The sequence below is a fragment of the Eptatretus burgeri genome, chromosome 9, assembly GCF_056783735.1.
Source record: "Eptatretus burgeri isolate ZD-2024b chromosome 9, Ebu_testis_v1, whole genome shotgun sequence".
Classification (NCBI taxonomy): domain Eukaryota; kingdom Metazoa; phylum Chordata; class Myxini; order Myxiniformes; family Myxinidae; genus Eptatretus; species Eptatretus burgeri.
The window spans coordinates 22,020,271-22,048,000 of NC_140969.1; the positions used below are offsets into that span (position 1 = coordinate 22,020,271).

Here is a 27,730-nt window from a genome sequence, read left to right on the forward strand (position 1 = left end):
GGTTATAAATAAGTTTCGGGTACGTTAATCATTCCCTCGACGTATTTCGACTTATGAGTAACTTACAAGTAACATGTGTCAACATGTGTCAACGATCGCATAACGTGCCTACAACTTATGGCCAGCGTAGCGGAACGTGTGAGTCATACGCTGGCATACGTCGTAAAATTTCAAGTATGCTAAAATTTGAGGACAACCGCAAAGTACAACGATGAAAGCCAGCATACTACGATGTATGGCAGTGTTTTTCAGCGTGCTCTTAACGTATACAAAACTTACCCATAACGTATTCGACGTGTGCCAGCGTTTTAGACAATTTTTCACAAGTCGGCATATGAGAGATTGATCGTCCTGATTGAAAACACCTGAATTGATATCACTTTACCGATTATCAAAGCATCATACAAATATCTTTAAAAATAAGAGGGCCACCAAATATGTCACAAACAATTGCCAAAGAATGCTTGCATAGAAGGAGGCTGATGCTGAAAACATACCTCACCCCAAGAAACAAAATCAAAGCCATCAACCAATTAGCAATACCAGTATTCCAATACAGCCGGGCACCAAAGGCGCCCTGGCGAATGTCATGTGCTGGATGATTGCTTTTTATTTATTTGGCATGGGTGCAGTGTACTTTGAATGTACTGAGACTTGTTCTTTTTTTTTTTTTTTTTTTTTTTTTACAATACAAAAGCTGAATTCAACTTTTTCTAATTTGTTCAGCTTGAATATTTCCAACAATAAAGTCAGTAGTAAATTGCTTTATCTTCTGTGCACGTAATCATCTGTACCTGTCTGTCTGTCTTTGTGTGTCTCATTTGACCAGAAACTGGAGAAGGAGCTCAAGGAACATGTCTCGATAAACGAGAAGCTTCAGGGTGAACTGTATGAGCAGAACAAGGCACAGCAGCAGCTGGAAGGTGAACTGAAAGAGCAGAAAGCGATGAACCAGCAGCTCGAAAAAAAAAATGCTGCGATTCAAAAGAGGCACGAAGTGGACATGCAAGCTCTACGTGAAGAACTTCAGAAGAGCAATGAGGCTCGGAACAACCTGCAAGAAGAACTACGGAAGACTGAAGAAGTGACGCAGAATCTACGAGAAGAACAGGGAAAGATTGAGCAGGCAAGGTCTAACCTTCAGGAGCAGCTACAACGAGCCGAACTTGGACAGAAGGGCAGCAAACAAGAGGAAGATAAGCTTCGGATAGAATTACAGCAGGTATGCTCCTATGAGATGCAGTGCCCCAAACGTCTCAGGACATAAAGATAGTCATCGCTATACCAATTTGAATAGGTATGTGCTGGAGACGATTAGAATTGGTGAGATTTGGTTATGCAATTATTTGTTACCCCTTCCAAAAAGATGCATCTTAGCTTATCTGCACTGAATTGTATTTATATCATGCTATAAAAGTAATAATAACAACTACCTTTTCAAGGAAGTTAACCATTTGAAGAGTGTACAGGCCACCATGAGTAATTTCGTATGCATTCGTACAATTCCACAGGCTTCAGAAAAGGTATATTTACAACATGCTCTGCACATCAAACCACATGTGATGGCACTTCACCTGCAGTACTAAACACAGCAATAGCGCCTCGCTTCACTTTCTGTCCCCGATTGGAAGTTGAACGGCAAAGGGGACTACTGAAACAGCCGTAAACTGCTAAAACTTCATCTACTGGCAAAAACATCTACAAAATGTTCTTGTTTTTAACAAAAGATGAGTTCATAAACATGCAGCGATCATAATTTGAAGTCGGCAATGAAGGTTCCAATCGCAAATCCAAAAATGACCATCATCTGATTTTGATGTTCCATGCTCTGTTGCAGACCGTCTGTGCTGCCGAAGCAGATTCTTGGCAAGGGTTATGCTGGGTGGTTTGCCGTTGCCTTCCCAGCTGTAGTTCAGGCACGAATTTGGAATTTGTTCATGGTACCGACGAAAGGTTGCCTGCACTTTGCGAAGGACACAATGGGGTCTTTAACATGCACCTACTAATAACTGGAGACACAATGCCCAGTTTAACGGCACACACATTGATGAATCGCCCTGGATGTGAAACATTGGGATGACTTCATAGCTGGGCTGAGATTCAAATCCAGACTAGACGGCTTAGAGATGAGGTTGCGTGCCTCTCGGCCGTCCTGCCAGCCCGAACATCCAGAACAAGATGTAAAATGTCCAAATCCCCAGCAGATCAAGACACTGCTTGAGAAAAAACCACACGTGGAGGTGGAAATAAACCGCAACGAGTGTAATGTACTGTCTAGCTGTGCATGCTCATCAACAGTTGTCAAGAAAGGTGCAGGAGTTGCATAAACATTGTAGTGGGTACGTACTTAAAGCGGTTCTCAGGAAATTTCCAAGGCGGTCAGGTTAAGCCTAATGAAGACTTGTCAGAAAGCAAGTATACGAGGTATATAATCGAAATACTTCACTGTCAATGGAATGGGATAAAGTGGTGAAATCGTTGGACGGATGAAAGGGCTTTTAAATAATGATTGCCTCACGACAAACTACCCAACCACCAACACAAATGCATTTAGCTTAATGTTAACTTCATCACTGTGTAACGAGGTTAACCTTGATCCAAGGGGCAGTACAAAACCCAAGACGCATAGCCCCTTTTGGGCTAAGGCCACCGGTTAATTTTTTTCAGACCTTTACCACATTAGAGAGTGCACGGATTTCTAATTTCATGCATTTAAAGAAAGAATTGGCATTCTTTCACAACAGTCGATGAGCAAAATATTAGTAACAAGTGAAACGTTGAAGTTTAACGAAGCAGTGGAAAGATGGAGTTGCAAGAATTTTGTTTACAATACAAAGCAATCTGGTGTTGGCCAAGTGGTTAGGATGGTGGCTTGGGATCCTAGGGTCCTGAGTTCAAGCCCTGTTGTCTGCTGAATTAGCACCAGGCGGTTGAGGCCTGTCATCCTTCCGAGGTCGGCGAAATGAGTACCTGTGTCGCAGCCAAAAAGGATGCACACGAAGGGTAGGGGTATCGACAGATTGATTAAATCTGGTATTGGTCTGGTGCAGGCATGATGGGCCGAATGGCCTCCTCCTGCACCTTAATTCCTTCCTTGTATCCTTGTAATACTGTATTCTTCATTACCTTTTCTATGGTATTGGAGCATTCCACCTTCTCACGAGTTTAGTACTTTATCATTTATCAATGACGTGAGTGAAATCTGGATTACAGTACCGTAAGTGTGCTGTGGTGCAGTGTATCACTTTGTGTGAGGTACAAAAATAGTTTGTTGCCTCTACCACCAAAGTTAAAAAAAAAAAAAAATTAAGTTTTCATGTCTGTCTGTCTTTGTGAGCAGGATATCTCAAAACGTTATGCACAGATTTAGACGAAACTTGGTGGACATGTGTGTGACATGGACGAATTGATTCGATTTTGGTGAAGATCCACATGCAGATGCGAGAATTGTTTATGTGATTCTTAACCATTGAGAGATTGGGCCAAAAAGGATAGATAGCACGATGTGTCAGAGTTATGGACGGATTTTGATGAAATTTGATGGATAGTTGGGCCACTGGGGCTTGAACTCTGGACTCTAGGATCCCAAGCCACCACCCTAACAGCTAAGCTAACACCAGGTTAATCAAGTACAAATGAGTGCTCTAGTTTACTTTGCTTCTTGCTTCGGACTATGACGGCTTCACTGAATACGAAAACGTTTGCATCCAGTAAATTGCAAGTTGAACGAAGGAAGAAGAGACATAAATTGTGTAGAGGTAGTAACCTGCCTACAGATATCTTTAAAAAAATTTTTTAAAAACATGCACCTGAAGCTGTGTGTACAATATATTAAAGTACACAGTAAATGATGCTCATGTAGAAACGAGGACGAGTAAAATGGTGCAGTGTATTCGGATGGCCTCAATAGTAAACATATATTGAAGATGTCCTTTGGCCATGTTGGACCATTCCAGGCTTGATAATTATATTTAAACTGCTGCTGAAAAGGTGAACACATATGAGATACCACTTGCAGCCACCTTCCTAAAAACCCTTGTGGGTCATTCCATGTCAAATCATCAAAGAATCTGCCGTCATCTCTCAGATTTTTGTAAAACTTTGGGAACCAATTGGGACCCATGAAAAACGGCAAGAACTCAAATATTTTTTCTAACAGCCTCTTAATTAGTGAGATACAGACTAACGAACTTTGGACTAATCAGCACGACGTCGCAAATTCAAATGGCCACATCTCTAAAAGTATAACACCCAGAGAGCTGGTTTTGGTGTCATTTTAAAGGTATTTTCATGCCCTATGAATTTGTCTGGGCAACATTTTCTGACCTCCAACCACAAAAAAGTTATCACAAAATATAAACTTCAATCGTGAATCCCCGAAAAATGTATCGTTCAAATTCATCCCAGAGGTACCTTATGATGTCAAGAAGCTTCCACATAAATTTTGTGATGGGCACTCCAATAGTTTCTGAGATATGAGCAATAATGTACATGTACGTATGGCATATAGGTTCGAAAATCAGTATTTGTAATGTATTATACAATCAATAAGTGAGTTCAAGTACACAGTGTTCACTAACCTGACTTAGGCTTTCAATTTCCTCTTCAATGCAGCAACAGCAGCACTTGTTTCTTCCCTTCAGGCCCAGTTAAAAATGAAAGTATATGATACTTCAAAGCAATTGATGGTCGTTCCCTGTGTTCCCTGTCATGGCTAGGTTAGAATGATTGTATAATACATTACAAATGCTGATTTTCGAACCTATATGCCATACGTACATGTACATTATTGCACATATCTCAGAAACTATTGGAGTGCCCATCACAAAATTTATGTGGAAGCTTCTTGACATCATAAGGTACCTCTGGGATGAATTTGAGGAAATTTGAAGGACACATTTTTGGGGGATTCACGATTGAAGTTTATATTTTGTGATAACTTTTTTGTGGTTGGAGGTAGGAAAATGTTGCCCAGACATCTTCATAGGGCATGAAAATACCTTTAAAATGACACCAAAACCAGCTCTCTAGGTGTTATCCTTTTAGAGATATGGCCATTTGAATTCGCAACGTCGTGCTAATTATTCCAAAGTTCGTTAGTCTGTATCTCACTAATTAAGAGGCTGTTAGCAAAAATATTTGAGTTCTTGCCGTTTTTCATGGGTCCCAATTGGTTCCCAAAGTTTTACAAAAATCTGAGAGATGACGGCAGATTCTTTGATGATTTGACATGGAATGACCCTTCTGGGCATTAAAATACTGAGACCGCATTGTATGGAAACTGCCCGATCATTGCCTTCCGAGCCAGACTTTCTGTTGAAGGATCTGCTCTGGAAACAAAGATTATGGAAATTGATGGTCCTCCTTGTACCCGTCAGGTGCGTAAAGCTGCAGGGACAGTTTCATTGGCTAGAGCCCTGTTCTTCATTGTGCGGCCCGTGAGCCACTGGCAGCCGAAAGTGCGGCCCCTAACGCGTGGCCGATGATACACAAATGTGAAAGCGCGCCATCATAATCTGCCATAAATGCTATCAAATTGACCCAATGGTTTCAAATGAGTAAAGTGGCCCCCCTCTTAAAAATAGTGAAGATCACTGACGTGATAGGGAGCAATTCTGGACGGGTTGCCACTACTATATGCACAATTCTCAACTGGCTTACTTTTCCCAGCAAGCTTGTACTCGTTTTGCCGAACTCAGAAGGATAACAGTACGAGTCAACCCATCTGGTGTTGTATTGACATGGCTATGGCATGAGGTCGGGACCTTAAGATCATAAGCAAAGTACCTAAACCATCAAGTCACCACCAAGCTTAAAGATTACATTTATCCTCAACAGCCAACTTGATCTCCATCTACATCATGTCTATTGGCATCATGTTTTGCAGGTTTCCATACAATGTCATTTTTGTCATTTTGTTTTGTCAAATTTTGTATCCGTTGTCATCATGAGTTATTAGAAAGTCCAAATCCACTATCAATTTGAACATGCGGTAAATGAGAGCATTTGCTATGTAATTAGCGTGTGCAGTGCATACTATTCTAGATGGATTTAATTCCTATATTCTTGATACCTAATTGTCATCTGTGGAAAATATATCATGTCGTGAGTTTTGAATTGAAATGTTATGTTTTCATATCTGCAAAAAAACGACTTGTGGATGTTTGTTTGGTATATTTGAGGCTTCACTCAACTTATTGTTACCTTAAGTTGTAGTCACAGGCAAATTTTGTCCCTGGCCTTTCTTGCTCCCTCTTAGCTCCACAAATGTCTAAGTGAGGCGGAGTGCAAGTTTCAGAGTGCACGTCAAGAGGCTGGTGAGAAAGCCAAGGAACACGAGCAGCATTTGGCAGAGTTGGGCCTCAAGCTTTCCCGCTCGCAGGACGAGGTGCTCAATCGGCTTTTTTTTTTTTAAATTATGCAAAGTCCAATAAATGTACACGTGTACATCTTTTGCTTTTACTTCGTCTTTTTTCTCCCTTTCAGCATTGTTGCACACGGATGTTTTCCAAATACTGAAATATAATAAATAAATAAAAATATTGAAATATTTTCTTGCCAGACAGATGGAATTTTTCGACTCTAACCTTTTAATCATGTGTTCTGCTTTCTGCGGTACACATTTTCATCAAACTCCTCAATCTGTGGCAGTTGGAACGTAGTGCGGGTGGTCGTGGTGAGGTGCAGGTGAAGTTGGAACAAGTGCAGCAGCGACTTGTTGAGATGCAGGCATCGTACAAATCAGCAAAGGATTCTCTGCATCAAAAACAGGTAGCGGGGGCGAGGTAAGGGGACGTTGTGGTTGTTGGGGTGGGGTGTGGTGGTGAGACAGTCTAGTAATTTCTCTTTCACTCTTAAAAATGCATCAATGAAAACGATGTGCCAAACTGGCGTTAAAAGATTAAAGCACGGCTTCTTTGCTTTCACTTTTATGCTGTACATGTGTTTTTGCAGTAGTAAATTACTCTGCCAAGTAAATGATTGTTTGGTTTTGGTGTTGATGGTTTCGTTTGCAGTCTCGTTGTGGCGGTTTAAGTTGTTGATGGTTGTTGGTGCAATTAAAGGAAATTGCTGTACCGATTCAATTGTGGTTGTTTAGGAATTGACAATTGGCAAACAAACAAAAAAAAGATTTTTGTATTCGTGCATTCAGGCCAAGGCAGAAGCTTTGGAGAAGCAATGCAGTGAAGTGGAGCGGAGGCTCTCGGAAGCCGAGACCGAAGGGAAGCGTGCACGGTACGAAGTGGAGCGACTAGAGAAGGAGCGACATGAGCTGTGTGCCAAGATCGAGACTGGGCAAGGGGTGGAGGAGGCCATCTCGCAGTTACAGGAGCGAAATGTGGAGCTGCAGCAGCAGGTATAGTTTGTTGGCGGGACTTGTCTCTGTGTTGGTTTGCATTAGCAGACAAGATGAACAATGGATTTTATCAGTTTAACGTCCACCAACAACTAATGCCGACAGATGGGGACGCAAGTTTAACGTCCATCCAAGGGACAGCACACTGCTGAATCACCCTGTCGATGAAACACCGGCACGACAGTTTATAGCCGGTTTAGAATTAGAACCCAGGCTACGTAGCCTCGAGGCGAGTGTGCGTGCCTGTAGGCCATCCTGCGAACCCATAAACTGTCGTGGACAATGAAGCATTTCTCAAGGTCGATTGCAAGGGGTTATTGCTTCCTGGTGATAAAGCTACTAAAAACGATATTAGTAGGTTATCTGGTTCAGGAAAAGAAGTATGGCCTGCATTATATGCAGTGAAAGAGGTAAATATTCATGGAGGGAGGATTTACATATTGCTTTTATTTCGGTCAATGCACTAAGGGACTGAGTCAAAGACAAAAGTGACTGTGCCTTTGAAAATTCAAAATCATTGTGGAGATTGTACTTGTGGATAATATTTTCTTTCCTTGTTTTGTATTTCTTATTTTTTTGCTCCATTGAAAGGTTAATGCCCGAAACATCCACTTCTCCTTGCTTCCCACGGCGGTTAGCAGACCTCAATCAACATTCTGTTGATTTACTCCATTGCTTGAGCCCTAAACTTAGTTCGTTGAAATATGCATGTGATACTATTGTACAAAATGTCTCTGAAAGACTAAATCTGAATGCGGATTATTGCCTTATATCGTCATTATTTGCCCCCCCCCCCCGTTGAACTTATTCCGAAATGGGGGCTTATGGATTTGGTCTCGATTGTGTATGTGTGCGTGCGTCCGCAACCCCATATCTCAAACATGTATTGACGGATTTAATTCGTGCTTGGCACAAAGACAACACTCGATGTCGTACATAACCGCATCATTTTGCTTTACGATGCGATCAAAGATGGCCGACGAGCGGCCGTTTTAGTTATAAAAACCCGATGTTGAACACGTCGTCAACCATTTCTCGAACATGCATTTACCGATGTTCAAACTTGGCACACAGATAACAAATGACGACTTACATGTGCACATCATTTTTTTCCAACATCAGATCACAGATGGCCGACTGGTGGCCATTTTGTTACATAAACGTGTCCCCAACAATTTCTCAGACATGCGTGGTCTGATTTTGTTCAAACTTGGCGCAAGCACAACGCACAGTGGCATACACACTTTATTTTGTGACCTGATCAAAGATGGCCAACTGGAAGGAAGACCGGTGGCCATTTTAGTTGTACATAAATATGGTGTTGTAAATGTTCTCAGTTTTTGACATCCTTTGTCATCACTCCAGTCAAGTTGAATAGTTTTATTTTGGTTGACCATTTTGTAGCGTAGTGGTGCTTCACATGTCCCACCACAGCTCTCTGTAGTTCAGCAAAAGTTGGTGGAGCAAGCTGCAGTGAGCCGTGGGGAGCGCGAGGTCCTCAATGCCGAGCTGCAAACATCTCGTGCACAGGTTTTTGCCACACAGGAGCGTATAACGACGTTGGAGGCCAACGTGGCACATAGTGACGAGCAGCTCGTCGCCACCAGGGAGAAGAACTCTCAACTGGACTCTCAGGTTACAACCATATCGGGGGTGAAAAGTTATTATCTTAATCATGTTCATCATTATCCATTCCTTCTCGGTGTGTTGTGCAGTTTTAAATGTTTGGAAGCAATGAATGAAGGAGTTTTTTTTGTGTATCGGTAATAGTTACTCCAAATATATATATATATGCTTGCGTGGGCACATTGTCATTTTTCAACACGTCAATCGCATTCTTTTGTCTTATTACCTCCACCACCAAAGGGTTATGTTTTCACCCCTTTCTGTTTGTGTACAAGATATCTCAAAAAGTTGTCGACGGATCCAGATTAAATTTTGTGGACAGGTTCGGTGTGTGACAAGGACGAACTGATTAGATTTTGGTAAAGATTCGGATCCAGCTACTAGAGTTTTTAAAGTGATTCTTCACCATTGAGAGATAAGGCTAAACCGATATGAAGCACAATATCTCAAAAAGTTGTGGACGGAGTCGGATGAAACTTGGTGGACACGTTGAGTGTTTGGCAACTTCGCATTGATTCGATTTTGGTGAAGATTCGAATCCGAATCTGTATACGAGAATTGTTTTAATTTTTAAAGTGATTCTTCACCATTGAGAGATAGGGCCAAAAACAATATGTAGCACGATATTCCAAAAATGTATTGGGCCCAATATGTTCTCATGGATCAGACATTACGTGGCAGAGTATTGCGCTCCACCGAGTGCCCTTCTCATTTCAAATGTTTTTAGCTCGCCTGTTCGAAGAACAGAGAGCTATAGCGATACCCCCAGCGTGAGCGTGAGCGTGAAAATGTTAAAGTTTTTGGTGCAAGTTATTTTTTCCTTTCTAATGTTTTTATCTACCACACTATTTTGATATGATATATATCGGGGTGTACTATGTGTTACTGGTCGTCCGTCCGTCTCCGTCCGTCCGTCCGTCTGTCTGTCTGTCCGTCCATTCCTGTCCGCACTCTAACTCCTAAAGTTTTCAACTTTCACGTTTCATATTTGGTACATAGGTAGAGACTGTGGAGACGGTGTGTCGCGACATACGTTCATCATCTAAAGTGGTTGCCATGGCAACCAGGATGCTGTTTTCCATGTAGTAGCACAATTCTGTATATATATATATATATATATATATATATATATATATATATATATATATATATATATATATATATACATACATATACACCTTGTTCGGGCGTATATTGTGCTCACTTGCGCTCTTGTTACTGATTACAATATACAAATACATATATTGCTTTAAAATAATTTGGATCAGACTTCACTGCAATGCTTTATAAAAAATATTAATTATTAGACGAGTCTTTTAAAAACGATAAATGTATAAACAGGTGAGCATTGGGTGGCTTTGACACCAACTCTCTGGTTATAACCTCTTCCATCAATCATATCCTCAATTTGTGAATGAATTTGATCTTCGTCTTATTATTCTTCGTCTTGTTCTTGTTTTTCTTCTTGTTCTTCTCTTTGAATGCATGCAAGTGATGTTATGTAAGGAGGAAGACAAGTTGTTTAGTGGAGTTCTTTATTACCAAAACATACTTCCTGTGAATGGAATCGTGCCATCCAATATGGGCCTCTTCTTCGGTGTGAGATAATGTTCACAGTATTGTCACTGGCCGGGGGTCAGCCGCCAACCGACCGTTCTGAACGGAGCCGCATGTCGAGTCGGCCCGACCGATCGCCCGGAATATAGATCGCCGCCCGGATAACTCCGAGCGACGGGTCCTTGTACAAGAACCGAAATACGCCAATCAGCCGATCACGTGGGGTAGGGTCGATTGCCAATCTTCAATGTACCTAAATACCCACGTGATCCAACTACCGGGGTATTCCACCCTCGACGGATCTCGTGCGGAACAAACCGCCGAGGCGAGCTTGTCCGTGCGCGATTCCGAGTGACGTAATCGCCGAGAACCGTCAGTCCAAATGTCCCCCTTTTACGGCAAACCAACGGCTTTCTAACTCCCAACACACGAAATGTTCAGTCAATGAGGGAATGGACGAAACGAGCAGGTTTACATTCACACAAGGACATTTATTATAATGAAACACGTATGCAATTAAATTAGGCAAAACACGTATGCAATTATACAAGCAACAAAAGCACGACAAAATAACTACAACCGTCTATAAGCAATTATTAATGTACAGTCACTTACACAGTTTTACTTAGGGACTCGGCGCCACAACATTCATTCGAAAGAAAAGCAGGAAAAAGACCCCATCAAAGGCAATGGGGTCAGACTGGACCTCTTGGGTCTTTATAGTGTGGGACTTGGCAGACCGAACGAGTCCCACAAGACCGTTGCAGGTTACCTGCACCCTCGTGGTGTCTGGCTTGGGCGACCCGCGACGTCCTGTCCCCACAGCAGCTCGCGTAGCTGCGGTCGAGCTCGGGCCTTCCATGTGGCAGGCGAGCTCTCTCCGGCTCTCTCCACACGAACGCGCTTGGGCGACCCGCGATGCTCCTTCCCCATGGCAGCTAGCGTAGCCGCGGTCGAGCTCGGGCCTTCCGTGTGGCAGGCGAGCTCTCTCCGGCTCTCTCCACACGAACGCGCGGTTTGCGCGACACAGCAGGCAAGGCTGCGCCTCCAGCTCGCGTCTCCTTCGCGACGCCCGGACTTCCACGCAGCTCCTTGGCTTCTGGCTTCCTCCCGACTCCCCCAACTGCCGAAGCAATAGGCTTACTCCTCCCACGGGATTCAGCACACGAACTCTGCCACGGGACTCCCACAAACTCTTTACGGACTCTTTTGAACAAAGAAAAGATGTCCTCTTTATCCTTTGCACCCCCTCCCCGCACCCGGCGTGACTCATGCCCTCGCGATCCACCCCCGCTCAACCACGGGTGGGAGGGAGTTGTTGACGTCACGGGATGGCAGGGTTCTTCTTCCTCTTCGCAGAAGAGGGGGAGGGACGTCTCCATTGTTTCGTTCCCTAACTATTAAATCGATCCGCAGCGCATCTAATCGATCTCTGAACCTTTAAACAATGAAAGGTGAGCTATCGAGGAAACATGCACTTATCGACATAGCTGACTAAGGGAACCTCGATGTTGTGTGCAATTGAATTCCAAATTCGTAACAGTATGTAGTATTCAGTGTATTCAAAATAGTCATTGTGTGGGTGTTTTATGATCGATGCTAAATAACACCATGTTGATATTTAAGAAATGGTGAATTGTGCATGTGCCTTGCTTTCTTCTATAGCATCAAGCCAAGTGTGAACAGTTTCTTCTATCCAAGACAGAGGTCAGCTCCCTGCAAGCAGAACAGACGAAGACACAGCGACAGCTCAAGGAGGCACAAGAGGTCACCTCTGTTATTTGACCCCTTCGGTCTCTGCGAGCTCATTGATTTCGGCATTTTGAACTTTAAAAGCTTTTGTGCAAAGCACAATTTATGCTCACTTCTTGATTCTTTGCCAGGAGGTGGTTTGTGTGCGCCAAGCTTCTGAGGCCTTCCAAAAGGACCTGGAGGAACAGCGAGTCCGGTGAGAGCATCTCGACGGCTACCTCAGGAACACTGATTCCCTTTGGTTGTAAAAATTTTCTTGAACTATCAAACTGCTCCAATAACTTGGAAATTTCTTTCTAATTTACAAAGAAGACTTTGTGGAATTATTTTTCCAGTGTTTGCTTCAGGTGGCGTATGCTGATAACAGATGTGAATGTTTGTATCCCCAAAATGTACTATTGTTAAAGGATAGGCAAGGTTTAAATGCCTCCCAAATGTACCTCTGGGTTGACAGGATATCCCAGAGGTAGTTTACTCACTTTTAAGTTGTTGAGTTTTTGGCTTTGATTCCCAAACAGACTACAAACTGTCATCTTGGCGCTTTGCAGACAGGGTGTTGCTGTTGCATCGTTGAATACACCCTATATCTGGGTGTGTGACACTGATGAAGTGATTCGATTTTGGTGAAGACCCGAATCTGGATCAAAGAATTGTTTTTTTTGAATTTCTCAAGTGATTCTTCAGCTTTGAGAGATGGGACTAAAAACGATGTATGGCATATCTCAAAAAGTTGTGGATGTATCCCGACAAAACTTGGTGGACAGGTTGGGTGTGTGACGGCGAATCCATTCAATTTTGTCGAAGATCAAAATCCAAGAATTTTTAAAAAAAACGATTCTACGCCATTGAGAGATGGAGCCAAAAACGATGTTCAGTATCGCATGATGTCTCAAAAAGTTGTGGACGAGTTATGACAAAGCTATGTGGATGATTGTTTAGTTGACAAGAACAAGCCGATTTGATTTTGGTTCGGGTCAGGATTCAGATCCGGCCTATCAGTGGGATACAAAATGTAAACTGTTCAGCCTGGTGGAGGTATGTGCTCTATCAAATGCCACCTCGCGTTTCTGCTTATTTATTTATTTTGTTGTCGATAACAGTGTTGGTCTTTTCTTGGTGTCTTGCTCCCCTTTGCCATCCGGGGTTGGTAAATGACATAGTCCATGGGCCCAGGCCAGAAATTCCACTTGTCGGTACCATCTAATGAAACCAATCCTAGTTATGATTTTTGAATTGGTGTATATATTGTTACGGCTGTGGAAATTCGCATTACACCATAAAGGGCCCTCAGGTGAGATATCTTAATAGGTACATGTGTAGTTAGCCCAAACCCGTTGTCTAGAGGGAATTTATGTGATCCATTCGGGCTGCGATCCTCCAGTTAGCCATTTTTCTGTTCTATCTTTTATTTCAAACACACAACATTTCAACAACCACGCCATCCCCATCACAGCGCCAACCACACTGCAACCACGCCACCTCCACCATCTACGCTACTACATCTTCGCCACTACGTCCGCTTCCGAACGGCAAACAAAGGCGCCAAGGAGGGAATTGCGAGGATGCGCAGGTTTCCCCGCCTGTTTCTCCTGTTTGACTTCCCCGCGCTTTGGAGTGGAGGAGGGGCGATGCAAGTCAAAGGTCAGACGTCATGTGAAGGAGGGGTCTCATTTTGGGGGAATAATTCTCTGGCCCAGAGTCAAAAACTGACTGTCCCGGCCCCCGCACGAGGCGGGGTGGAGGGAAAGCATGAGGGAACGCCCTTTTCGGGAACCCTCTCGAAGGAAGGTGAAGCCGAGAACAGGGCGGGGCGAAGGGCGAAGCCCGGCGCTATAAAAGACGGACACGGGCGGGCATGCTAGCGCTTCCTCTTCAGCCTCTTCCTCTTGATCCTCTTCCTCTTGAGCCTCTTCCTCTTGAGCGCTTCCTCTTAAGCCTCTTCCTCTTGAGCCTCTTCCTCTTGGGGCGCTTCCTCTTCCGCCTCTTCCTCTTCGTCTTGGCTGGTGGTCTGGTTGGTCTTCGGTTGGTTTTTGTGGAGAGTTGGTCTTAGGGAAGAGGTCCTGCGCTCGCGCCTTGGCGTGCGGCCCTGTCACGAAGGCACGGACGGGCGACGCGGGAGCGCCAGCAGTGAGGTGGACCTGCGCGTCCGGACGGGGAGTGCCGGAGAGGGTTCGCCGGCCGCGAGAGAGGTCAGGGCCAGGCGCGACCACGCTGGCGGTCGTGGGAGAGGGACTCACCAGCCATAAAAGGGAAGTCGCGACTTCTTTCTTTCTTTTCCTTCCTTTGCTTTTTGAATAAATGTGTGTGTTGGCGCCGTCTGTGAAGTGGAACTGTTTAAGTGTTGCAGTGTGTACGCGTATTCGGTTGTAGCTCTGCATCGTTTCTTTTGTTACATTTGCTTTTTGTGCATCATTGTATGGCTGTAAGTGCGCGCGCGTGTGCGTGCGTGTGTGTGTGTGTGTGTGTGTGTGTGTGTGTGTGTGTGTGTGTGTGTGTGTGTGTCTGTGTGTGTGTGTGTGTGTGTGTGTGTGTGTGTGTGTGTGTGTGTGTGTGAGAGAGAGAGAATAAAATGCTTGCTTGTTGACTGTTCCCGCTCTGCTTCGTCTCTTTTCCTTTTTATTGACCCTCCATCTTGCATCACCTAAGGGGTTCATAGTGGGTGCAACATCCCGGTCATTAATCGGAACCGTCAAGGCCGATGATAACACCGCTCGGTTATCACTGTAGCACGGAACGGACCGCTTAAGCGGTTCGTGTCCGGAGTCGGCCTGTGGCGTGGTACGATCGCCCAGTCGACCGTTCGCACAGGTACTTAGGTAGAGCGAATTTAGCGAGCAACCCTATCCTGCGCGGGTGGGCAATTGGCACGATCGTGGTGAGGTTAAACCCCCACCCGTGACTAGCTCCCGGCGTTGTTCCGAGAGGGTCACGATTGAATTGTCCGTCCGGTGGGCGACGTGCCGCGATTCGAGTTACGGGGCCGTTCGCACGTCAGCGGGCGCGAATTCGCAACAATATATAGATCATATTTTAATGTGATAACCATTGCAGACTGGCAGCTTATTGGTAGTTATCATCTCTGGAATGTACCCACCCTCCACATAATGAAAGCGAAAAGGCAAACTCAGAAACATTCACAAATATAATGATGCAATTGCTGTTTCCACATGGGGCTATAATGAACTGCAAACCACAAATACATGTCTGAAATTCTTTATTAATACCATCCGAATAATCCTTTGTGTCATTCCTGAAGGCAGAATTTGTTTTATGGCAGAAAGGGGTGAACAATAGGGCCTATCAAAATGTTGCTGATTAGTGATTTTCAGTACACTTTAATTTATAATATTGTCATACAAGTTCCCTGGGTAGTGCTACTGAACCGCAGTAGCCTACAACATGCACATGTTGTATGAGGAAAACATTTATGAACATTTTACAAGTTTTTACCACAGTTAAAGGAATTGCCCTTCCCCTACCCTAGTTCCAACAAGCGTCCAAAATGTGAAATTTACGGATAACCCAAATTTCACCACACCACTGTGGCATGTTTATGTACTATGTTTTACTCATGCATATTTGTAGCCATGAATGTCCTTGTGATTGTGCCAAAACATTCACACCATGGATCAGTAGTCCAGTCTTCATCACTGTTATCAGCATCAGAGTCCTCGAGGTCTACAACCTCTTCCTCGACATCAGCGGGCTGGTTGCTGCAGGTTCGCAACTTGCACATGTCAGTGCACTTCAGGCTATTGGCAAGGCACGTGCAGTCTGGGAGTTTGCACGACTGTCCACACTTGCAGGAAAGCAGTTGCAACACTGCATCCGGTGCTGGAGAACCCTGCATCCACTCGATGGCCAGTTCCCGTCATCATCAGTGGTCCATCCACAACCCTTGGGACTTGGAACATAGGGTTGGCATTGCAGACAGCGCCTCCAAATAGCAGCCTGGTAGTTTGCACGGAGGACGTGCATGAAGAGGCAGTCTTCACATGGTGGAAGCTGACTGGACTCTATCTCTCCCCGTTTGGCACTGAAGAGTTGATGTCGGAGTTCATTAACTTTCGTGGTGTTGGTAGACGGCACGTACATGTGGCAGGTGACCTCTTGCAGCTTCTGAAAGAGCTCGGTGGATACTTCCCATGAATGACCGAGCTGACTGAAGGCCTCTTGGTAGGTCTTATCCGACTTCATTTGCTTCAAGGCACCCATCTTTCCCCGGCCTGCAAAGGCACTGACTGTATCACAACCCGGAGAGCACGTGCAGTCCAACCAGGGCATCACAGACACTGTCTCCCATCGATCTAGCAAGCTTGTCAATGTCTAGGAACCGTGTGCGGGTTTGCATACCATACTTCTGATACACGGGGCATGGGATGTCCTTATTGAAGGCAAGACACAGCACAAGGACATCTGTATCTTTGGCAGTGATCACCACAGCCTTGTACCCAGCCTCTGCTGCATGCAGAGCATGCAGAAGCATTCGGGTGTCTGCTTCCTCCTGCGTGGACTTCAGCTCTGCCACTTCCTCCCAGTGGTCCTTGGTTTTTTTTTATCTTGCCAAACGCAGAGCGTTTTGCAAGATCTGTTTTTTCGTCGGTTTGTTTGTGTATTTATTTTTTTGTTACAATTGATTTTCAAGTTTCAACTAGCTCTGTAGATCACAGTTTTCGTGCAATCGCTCTCAAACTTGATATGTATACTCGTGAGCGCAATAGCTTTCGACACACAAAATGTTGAAGGTCAAGGTCAAAGGTCAAGGTCACCAGAAGGTCAAACATCAAAATCAACGAAACCCTTAACTTTTGAGTAATTTTTATCGGATCATCTCCAAACTTGGTGTATATATAGTATATCGATAGGCGCTCAGCTGATTAGTTTTTGGTGGCGATCGGCCTTGACCTTCATGGTTAGCGCCTTAGGTCGAAGTTGACGATTATGAAGGTCATTTTTAAATCTTTGACTAACAATATCTAGTAGTACCTCAAATTGAAGCCCAAGAAGAGTGCTTTTCAGATAAAGCTATAATTTGATGACAGAATCTTTTGCTGACGTCATTGACGGTATAAATATTTTTGTTTTTGGCAAGATAACCTTCAGCCTATGGCTGAGGTTCGCATCTCGTTTGTTTTTTTTTTGTTTTTTTCCCCCCAAAACGTCAATATCTCAGAATGGTAAAAATGCAAAATACATACACTGAGCTGCTCTTCTGGAACGGTTATCACATATTGAAATAATCATATAGTCCCTACCAATAACTTAGTAGCCCTAAAGTTTAGTTTCCTCAGATGGTACCGATATATGCCTGGGCCCATGGACTAACAACAGGAAAGTAGTTCTGTGACTTATTGCAGAGTTACTTAAATTTCTTCACACATTTACTCTACTGTTTAGAGTCTAGACAGATAGGTAAGTAATGTTTTTGAGGAGAGCTGTGTCTTTGTTGCAATGATTGTTTCGGTTCGCATTTTATAAAATTTGTGCGACCACAGTCTGGCAGGAGCACGAGCAGAATTGGAGTCGAGTCAAGGCCAAGAGGCAGCACAAGGACATGCGCGGGCCGAGGCGGAGAAAGAGGCAGCAAGGTTACGTGAGGCTCTGGGTGAGGCACAGGGTGCACGGGATGAGTCTCGACGTGGGCTGCAGCAACTCCAACAGGAAGTTCAAGGCGTCCGTGGGGAGCTGGCTACAGCTAGAGAAGCCAACATGCAGGCTGTGAGTGATATGCCTTAAAAAGCAGCTGTGGGTGAAAGGTGATTGGAATGATCAGGGTTTTGCAATTTTGATTTTATTATTATTATTATTAGTATTATTATTATCTCAAGGTGACAAACATTGCAGAAACATTTTCTTACATTGAATATCTATACAATCTATTTCATTTAATTATTGTAGACCTCGTAGAATTTGCTGAGGATTAAGGGAAATGTGTTGCATCAATTGGAGTAAAATGCAGCTTGTAAAATGGTGGTTATTATTGGTTCTTAACTCAGGCTATGACTGTGTACGTGTAAATAATAATAGCATTCCTTTCGTGCCGTAAAGGTGCATAGGGCTGTCGAGGCAGTTTCATTGGCAAGGAATACGGTCCTGGACGGGTCGCCACTCCAAAGCAGATTACCCCGAATGGTTATTACCCCAGGACACTGGTACTCGTTTCGCCAATCTCGGAAGGATGAGGAGCTGAGTCAATCCTACCTGGTGTTAATTCAATGGTCGATAAGGGCTCAAACTCAGGACCCTGAGGTCCCAAGCCAGCCACCTTAACCGCTAAGCCAACACTAAGTATACCCTGTACGTGTACACGGAAAAAGATTATAAACGTTTACAAAAACCTGTAAAATGCACACGTTCCGTTGCCTTTGGCGCTTGGTGGAGTGAAGAGACGCGGGACCTGCAGATATTTTTATTATTGCCGCCATGTTTATCGACTTTTTTTTTCATACACAGATGTGTGTTGGTGGCTGCATTCATTGGCCGTTGCTATTAAGTGACATTGACTTAAATCAAAATTCATGTCTTTTAAATAGAAATGAAATAAACAGCCGTCCGGCGTATCGGTCTCATATAATAATAATAATAATAATCACACATCTGCTACGCTACTTTTTTAATAAAGTTATTTTTCTTTTTTTATGGATACGTCTTTACTCTTTCTCATAACTGATCAATTCGTCAGTTAAAACTGCAAAGTAAATGGAACGTAATTACGACATACGTTTCCACCGCCAAACCTGTTGTTGTGTAATGTAACGTAATTTCTCTTAATCAGATCTTTAACTTGTTTTGGATTCAATGTTTTATTTTACGTCCGTTAAGCGAAAAAAAGTTGTTACTTAAAAACCGTAAGTTTTTTTTTTCAGTTTGATGTCAGTCAAAGATTTGTTTTAGCATAAGTACTCTTTCATTTATGTCTGCCGCTCTTTCATTTATTTTTTTGTGTGAGGGTTGGGAGGAGGGAGGGCTGGGATGAGTTTGGGGGGGGGGATGGCTTAGTAACACGGTAGATCTTAATGTGTACACAATCAACAAACGGACTGTGTACACATTTTGCAAAACACACAGATATGTGCAGGCCTAGTTGTTAACCTTCACCCTACACAGGATTGGATTGGTCATTGTCAACAACGACGACCATTTTCCCCTTTTTTCACGGGGTTGGTCGAATGATGCCATTCCTCCATATTGATCTACACATCTCATCAGTTTTGTGTAAACCCAAACATTCTACATCTTTCTTGCCATTTTCAATCCATGTCCTTTTAGAACATCCTCTCAACTTTCTTCCTTCCTCCACTCCCAAGTCTTCTCATTCTAAGTTATTCTTCACATAAATAGATTTTTTTTCATCCCTTCCTGATTTCTGAGCTGCTTTCTTTCAGACAATCCATTCATGCCATATAATGATCACCCCCATGAGACAAAGCAGCTGAGTATCATTCATTCGATATGGCCGATGGTTGATGAGCAATTTTTCTTCTCCACCTTCGGATATGTTTGGTTTGTCAAAAGAAAAGGTTGTTGATCATGCAGTAACATGAATAGAAGCTCTATAATCACATACAGTGCCTTCAGAAAGCATTCACACATCCTCGACTTTTTCCCATTTTGTTGTGTTACAACCTGAATTTAAAATGTATGAAAAAATAAAATAAAATTGTAACCGATCTTCACAAAATACCCCATAAAGACAAAGTGAAAAAATGTTTTTTTTAATTTTTACAAATTAATTAAAATGAAAAGTTGAAATGTCTTGCGTCAATAAGTATTCAACCCCTTTGCATCTAATTTCCTTTGATCATTCTTAAGATGTCTCTACAATTTGATTGGAGTCCACCTGTGACCAATAAATCCCTTCATAAATCATGTCTACTTCGTCGAGTCGCTTATAAAAAGTAAGGACAATCTTCTGGAGATGTATTCATTCGCCTCTGCCATAAACTCCACTACTGTAAATAATATCCCCTTCAACGCGGAAACGACACTTCCTGGTAGTTTGTCAGAGGAGCGATGGAGTAGTTGCAGTAAAGATGGCTGCAGATTCTTTATTATTCAAGAGGAGAAGCTTGTATTGCACAAGATCGTTCTTTGTAGAAAGTGAGTTGGATAACTTGCTTATTTGTACAATTTGTCTTTAGTTGCCCCTTGCTTTGATTGATTTGATGGAATACAGTCTCCTACTCTTTAAGCATATAGCATATATCATCTACATGCAAAGGTTTACCTGGGCACCTTGTAACAACTGACCTTTGTCCATGCAGGAACAGCAGCACTCTGCTGCCTTGGCAGAACAAAAGACAACGAATGCAAGTCTGCAGGAACACGTTGCTCGACTCGGAACAGAAGCCAAGCAGTTGAAGGAGGTGAACTTAAAGCATGGGAGATGGAGATGGAGATGGTTGTGGTTGGATATTGTTCATTGTAGTTGGTTGATATCTCAGAAATGTGAAATAAATACTGTGTATCAAAAGAAGGTGACTATGTCATTCAGTTGAATGTTCGTTTTGAAAACTATTTGATATTTCAGGATCTTGAAAACAATGAAAACAATTGCCTTACATATTATTTCATGTGAATGCGTTTTTCTTCAATAAACAGTTATTTATTTTGAATCAAAGAACCAAGCTTCTTTGACTCTTACCTACCCCTTTCAAGAAGAGCACCGAGTGCTCCAAAATAGATTCAGAAAAGAGAAGTCAAAGTTAAGGTAGAGATGAGTTGATTGAGTGCTTTTGGGATGTTTGCTATGCAGGATGCAGCAGGACTCCTTGTCCAACTGGAAGAATCTACAAAGATGAGCAAGCAACGAGAAGAAGAGCTACAGAGCAAGGTATGTGCCATTTGACAGGGCAAGCAGTGTGGTGTCGGTTTTAGCATGCCATGCAGAAAAAGGTACATTTGGAACTTGCCCAAAATGGTGCATTCATTCATTCTCGTGGTTTTCTCTGAAGTCAGCAGAACTGGAGTCATCCAAGCATGAATTAGTCGAGTTGGGCCACAGGTTGGAAGAGGGACGACGCCAGATTGAAGGTCTGCAGGCTCGGATAAAAGTGGCTGAGGAAGAGGTACAGAAACAGTCTGACACCTGTGAGGGGCTACGCTCTGAGCTCTCTGCCACAGAGCATGATCTCAAGGTGTGTACTGTACTTTGGGATCTTTTGCAGCTCTTATTTTGATGCATAGAATTTGTCACAGAATACTTCAGCAGACTTTGTTTAATTTGAAATAAATAAAACTCCACATCACTAACTCCACATTATAGTAATGATATACTGTATATATATATATATATATATATATTTGACTTTTCAGTGTAGTTACCTCCACCACTGAAGGTGGATGGAGGTTGTTTTCACCCCTGTCTCTGTCTCTCTGTCTGTTTGTGAACAAAAATCTCACAAAGTTGTGGACGTATTTGGACGAAATTTAGTGGAGAGCTTGATCATGCAGCAAGGCCGAAATCATTAGATTTTGGTGAAGCTCTGAATCCGGATATGGATCTGAGAATTTAAGTGATTTTTTTTTCACCATTGAGAGATAGGGTCAATAATGACATATATCAGGATATCTCAAAAGGTTGTGGACGGATTCAGACGAAACTTGGTGGGCAGGTTGGATATGTAATGAGGACGAATTGATTCGATATTGGTGAAGATCCGGATCCGAGAATTTTTTCAGTGATTCTTCACCATTAAGTGATGGGTCGAAAACGATACATAGCGCAATATCTGAAACAGTTATGGATGGATTCGGACAAAACTTGGTGGACTCTTGTTATCTCAGACTCTCATTTTGTTAATTGGATGTGAAACAGTGTTGATATATTTGTTTGTTCTGCTTCTTGGGGTATATTTTGATTATCAGGTCCAACTTGCATGATTTTAAGGAATTTTTAGTGTGTAATTGTCTTTATCCTTTCCCGGTGTTCCTGTGGAGTTTTATCTTGTAAATCTTTTTAAGTGTTTGTGTGTTTGTTTGTGCATTATTCTTTCATGGCCAAACCATAGCACCAAAAGCCCCAGATTTAGCACAGCTCCCATTTAACCGTAGCACAGCTCCCGATGTTTGTTTAGTTCATATTTCTGCATAAGAGCAAGCTTTAATAAAGGTTATTACTGTGGTATAGCCTGCGGGCATGCAGGGCGGGGCATGATGATGGGAGGAGTGGTCGTCGTGGTCATCGTGTCTGCCAGGAATATAAGGAGTGCGCGCCGAGTCGAGTCTAAGGAATATAAGGAGTCTCACATAAATTTTATCTTTACCCACGTACAATTCGTGAATGGAACCTCCTCCCTGAAAATGTGAAGATTGCCCCAAACCTCAAAGTTTTAAAAACTATTTTAGGCAGTCTGAGTGTGGTAGTGTTGGTCAATGAAGCCCATTATACAAATTAGATTACCTCTGCTCCCCCCCCCCCTCCCAACCACTGTCCATAAATAGCCCCATTGTTTGAGCGTTTGTAAAGTATTGATACAGATATAGATACAGGTGTAGGTCCTTCAGAATCTGGGCAAGTGTTTTTTACCTACCACCCATTGGCCATTGGCCTTTTGAGGCTTAAAGTGTATATTGGAATACGAGGTCAAGCAGTGCTGCTGCCGGCCCGCAGGCAAAAAGTAACCACCATGAGTGTTTTTTTTGTGGTATAACTCCATAGCTTTTCAATGTCCAATACATCCCAAAACCACTGCTGGGAAAAGCTCACCCAGTTGGGCAGCGCCGGGTACCCACTCCCACCACAACTACCTTCCCCCTACTCCCCCCCCCCAAACCTCACACCTCTCTGGCCATTGCCATATAACCCCTCTAGTAATTATATAACGCAACCTGCAAGTCTTGATTTTTGTGTACTCGGTCTCTCTCGCTACCTCAATCTTCTTTTTCTTCTTCTTCTTTTTTTTGTCTTGTCTCTTTCTGTCTGTCTGTCTCTTTTTTTTTCCCCTCATCTTTTTCTTTCTTTTTGTTTCTTCCTCTCTGTTTGTCTTTCTCAATAAATGTATAATATCCTATCTCAACAACAGCCTAGCAGTTGTTGCATCCCTCCCAGAAAATCTAAATTATTATCTGCTTGGTCAAAACATGGAACATGCCACTCAATCTTGGTAAGTCTCACATTCTCACCGAATCTGAAAGCAGCTCCTCGTGAACCCACTTATCCACTGCCTTGATCAGCCACTGAAAAAAGTTAAATCCCTCAAACATCTGGGCCTCACCATCCATCAGTGATGACCCCCCCCCCGCTTCCCCCCCCCCCCCAAGATTATGAAGCAGAGCTGACTTTCAATGGTCAGAGCCATATATGGATTTGGTATTCTCTGGCTTTCATACTGCCAACTTTTTTTTCCTTTGGAATTCTGACCTTATGGCAGATGAGGCCTTTGTCCCTTACTCATTGGAATATTGCTTTCCTTTTGGGCTGGTGCTCTGCTACACTTCTCATTCTTGGATAATGTGGACTCCAAAGTTCTTCTCACTGGCATTTCCCATGAAGAAGTAAAGCCACAGGGCTTATTCCTCTCCCTCTCTCCCTCTCACACAGTTTGATGGCCTCTGCTCTTTCAGCCATTGGCCTCTCAAGGATGTACACATTATTCCAGGAAACCTTCAGAAGACAGACTTTACTCTTAAGGGGGTGTGGTGGGTTTGGAGGGGAGGTTAAATTTTAATTTTATTTTTCTGCTACATGTATCACAAAATTAGAAATTTGATGGCATCTGGTAACAGGGTTTTATTCATCCTTTGTTCTATGAAAAGTCCAGTATGGGGTTACCCAGCAAATTCAGGCACTTATCCCAGATGCCGGCCAATAAGATTGCTCCAAACTTGAGCACAGGACCCAGCAGGCACACAACGTTGTTGCAACATCATTTGCCGGTTCAATCCTGACGTCAGAATTGGGTCAGTGGGAAGTTGTTTTTGCAACACCCATGACGTCATATTTCAACGTTGTGACAAGGTTGAAATCTGACGTTGTTGCAGCGTCGTGTTCTGGTTGTACCTGACGTCAGAATTGGGTTAGTGGGAAGTTGTATTTGCAACACCCATGACGTCAGATTTCACCGTTGTCACAACATTGAAGCATGACGTTATTTTTCAACTTTATCACAACGTTCATAAAATGGAGTTTTTGTTTTTACCCTTTTCTTTGCACGCCAAAGAAACGAACATTGCAGTGCATGACACCCTTCAGCTTCCAGCTGGATGGAGCCCTCGACCCGTAGGTCTGGGGCTAGCGGAGCACCGCTGTTCTACCGGTGCCATTATCAAAACATTGAAGTTGTATTGCAACATCATTACGTTGCACAGTAACACATAATGACCACAACTTGAAAACAACTGTAATTCATAATAATTTATCACGTATCACGCAGAGCATGATTGCAGCAAAAATATACAAGCAGTATTAACAATAATAATATCTTCATTCGTACCAAAAAAGCACACTCAAATAGAAACGTACAATAAATAAAAGTAGATACCATTGCAATTGAGAATCATATACTAAAAATGGGGAATAAAAATAAATACCACATGGGTAAAAGTCGTAAATACCTTTTTGACAAATTCACTTTGTGCAAAGCACAGTTAACAATTCAAATTCAGAAAGTTCTGCTCCAGAGAGGAACTATGGAGCTTCTTCTCTCTCAAATATAATTGACTGCACAAAGGCACCTTTAAGTACAACAACATCATCATGCAGTGTTAGTAAAACTGCTGATAATTCTATGCTTGCATACATTATGGGCATTAGGAGCATAAAAGGTATTGACCTTTAACTTACATTTATATAAAATGTAATTAAAAGTTTTAGCTACTGATGACATACTACCCATTGTAACAAGATTCATAATTAAGCAACCTCAGGTAAGAATTATGAGAAGACCAAGAACCACATATAAATTTTGCTATATGACGTATAGTTGACATTCAATAGGTAGAAATTCAGCAATGACTGGTAAAAGAGTACAATATGGGTCCCACTTGGGAAGTCAAACACCTTTGTGATAGAATTTCTCCATGATATATATAGTTTAGAAATATTTTTACTCATGTCCCACAGCAGGTATCAATAGAATGAGGTGCAAAAAGACTTAAACAGTTGATACTTGACATGATATGAACAGTGCATAAAATTATATAAAACTGAATTACAATCAGGCAAATCAATGAGACCAAATATATATATATATATATATATATATATATATATATATATATATATATATATATATATATATATATATATATATATATATCTATGTGTGTGTATTCATACAAAGAAAAAATGTAAATCTAACATCATTAAGTATGAAAACACAATTTTGAATGCATCTCGCATAAATAAGTCCAAAGCACCAAAAAATTAATTTGTTGGGTGTTTTCAATCTTAATTTCACAAGAAAATAAAATAACTTCATAATGCATAAAATTACATGTAAATATTTTCACAATGTAAACTTATATTAGGCTGGGTTTCCACCATACAACATTACAATTAACTATGCTGCAAATTCTTAATAATCAAGGACGTGGATGGCTGGAACAGCGTGTTGCTGTTACTCGTTATTACAATAAATGTAAAAAAAAAAATTGTGCGTGCGTAAAAAAAAATATATATAAAAAATAAAACTTTCAAACAAACACACAGGCCGTTCCTTCACTCTCATAAACGACGACTGCATTGGGGCATTGTGTTTATCTATAAATGCGCATAAGAAATTGATAAATTATGAGAATACAGTAAGTCATCACTATCTGGAAGTCCGTACGTTGTAACCTGTAATGGGGAATGCGGCTGAGGATCTCTTCCCCATCGGCCACGCCTACGCAGTTGGTTTGGTAAATAAATGGCCATAACTTGGGAAGCACTTGGCCAATTAATATCAAACCTTGAAAAGGCACATACTCAGGTCCCCAGCAATATAGCTGGCAAGTTTCAATTACATTGGGCCAGTGGTTGTTAAGAAACAGCGGTCACAGACACACAGACACACAGCCACACACACACAGAGATTGCAGGAATTATAGATAGATGAGGGCTTGTTCCTGCCCGCACCTCCACGCCGATCAGGGGCATATTTCAAATGTTGTGATACGGCAGTGTCCACAGCCGCCTCTGTTGCTTTTGGCTGACTAGTCATGGCACTGTCTGAAAAATAATAAGAATTTCCACTTCGTATATATTGGGCTTTATGATCATCAAACAAGACTTGCAATGTGAATTACGCTCAAGTCATGCACATTATAAACTGTCATTTAGCAGAGTTAATAACCTCTGACAACTTTATAAAAATTCAGGTTCCGGAAAGGTCTCTTCCCATTCTTTCCACACAAATTGTATGTGGACATCACAGCATTGGACATCACCCTTATTTTAGAAAATATAAACAATTTAGTACACCAGTGTTCAAAGCAGCTTGTAACAAATTTTAAGTTCCACTGCCCTTAAAAAGCCTCAATTAATATTATTCTTAATAATATAAAGTTATTTTCATGTCTTTTGAGAACCATTTTACCAAAGGAAAACAATTGTGCACCGACAAACTTGAACAACTCCCCAAGTGACAAACTACCACAATGAAGGCTTCATTGTTACAAGCGGCAGTTTGTCGGCGGCCAAAGGGTTAATATTTTGTATATCAAAACTTCACATTTTTTGGCGAACAATAATTGACAATTGTTTTCCTTTTGTCTTTGGTGAGGCCTAACTCGTTAAAAGAGGACATAAATAATAATATATTATAAAAAAATAATATTAATTGAGGCTTTTTAAAGGGCAGTGGAACTTTAAATTTGTTACATTGCGGTACAATGCGGTAATTCGTCGGATCCGAATGGCCGAAGCATTATCCATACCAGTAAAATATTTTTAAAAGGTTCTGAACCAATTAAACTTGTCCAAAGTAATTTTTACAGAGTTCCCATTTTGCCACAGACCGGTGTTTTTTTTTTTCACCAGGCCCGTGGAAAAATGAATTGATTATTTACCGTCGATTTGTACACACGATCAGGGCCTTATCAGCGACAGCTAAAAGTGATAAATGAATAATGAAATCGGTGTTAGAGGATTCGATCGTCAGATGTACGTTCCCGAGTCCAACACTCGATCCACGATTGAGTGATCCGAAGGGCCTGGGAGTTTCCATTGAATGTAACGATATAGATTCCAGCACACCAGTAACAAGAACACATCATGGATTCTGTGATCTTAAAAACTTCCAAAAACAAAAGCTAAGACATAAAATCGATTTATAATATTATACTTACCAAAAATGATTACAGCGGATGATAATTTTAACTAAAAAAGCTGAAGTCTTCTGCAGATTAAAGCGGATTGTGTGCCACACTCAGAAACAGCTGACAGTTCACAAGTTTAACCAAACTTTGCAAATGACAGCTCATAATGCGGAAATAGCAATTAGCCAATCAGATGTC

At 42.2% G+C, this 27,730-nt stretch overlaps 1 protein-coding gene across 3 annotated transcripts in view; it reads left to right on the forward strand.

The window, feature by feature from the left end:
* Positions 1 to 27,730, forward strand: part of EEA1 (early endosome antigen 1) — a 68,786-nt gene that overhangs the window by 17,800 nt on the left and 23,256 nt on the right. For all 3 annotated transcript variants that reach the window (XM_085894314.1, XM_085894315.1, XM_085894313.1), the window contains exons 10-20: positions 830 to 1,222; positions 6,260 to 6,388; positions 6,652 to 6,771; positions 7,154 to 7,357; positions 8,792 to 8,992; positions 12,206 to 12,307; positions 12,424 to 12,488; positions 17,788 to 18,010; positions 20,557 to 20,658; positions 21,048 to 21,125; positions 21,247 to 21,429. In XM_085894314.1, coding sequence (XP_085750440.1) covers positions 830 to 1,222; positions 6,260 to 6,388; positions 6,652 to 6,771; positions 7,154 to 7,357; positions 8,792 to 8,992; positions 12,206 to 12,307; positions 12,424 to 12,488; positions 17,788 to 18,010; positions 20,557 to 20,658; positions 21,048 to 21,125; positions 21,247 to 21,429 — 1,800 coding nt within the window. The remainder of the gene's footprint in view (positions 1 to 829; positions 1,223 to 6,259; positions 6,389 to 6,651; positions 6,772 to 7,153; positions 7,358 to 8,791; positions 8,993 to 12,205; positions 12,308 to 12,423; positions 12,489 to 17,787; positions 18,011 to 20,556; positions 20,659 to 21,047; positions 21,126 to 21,246; positions 21,430 to 27,730) is intronic.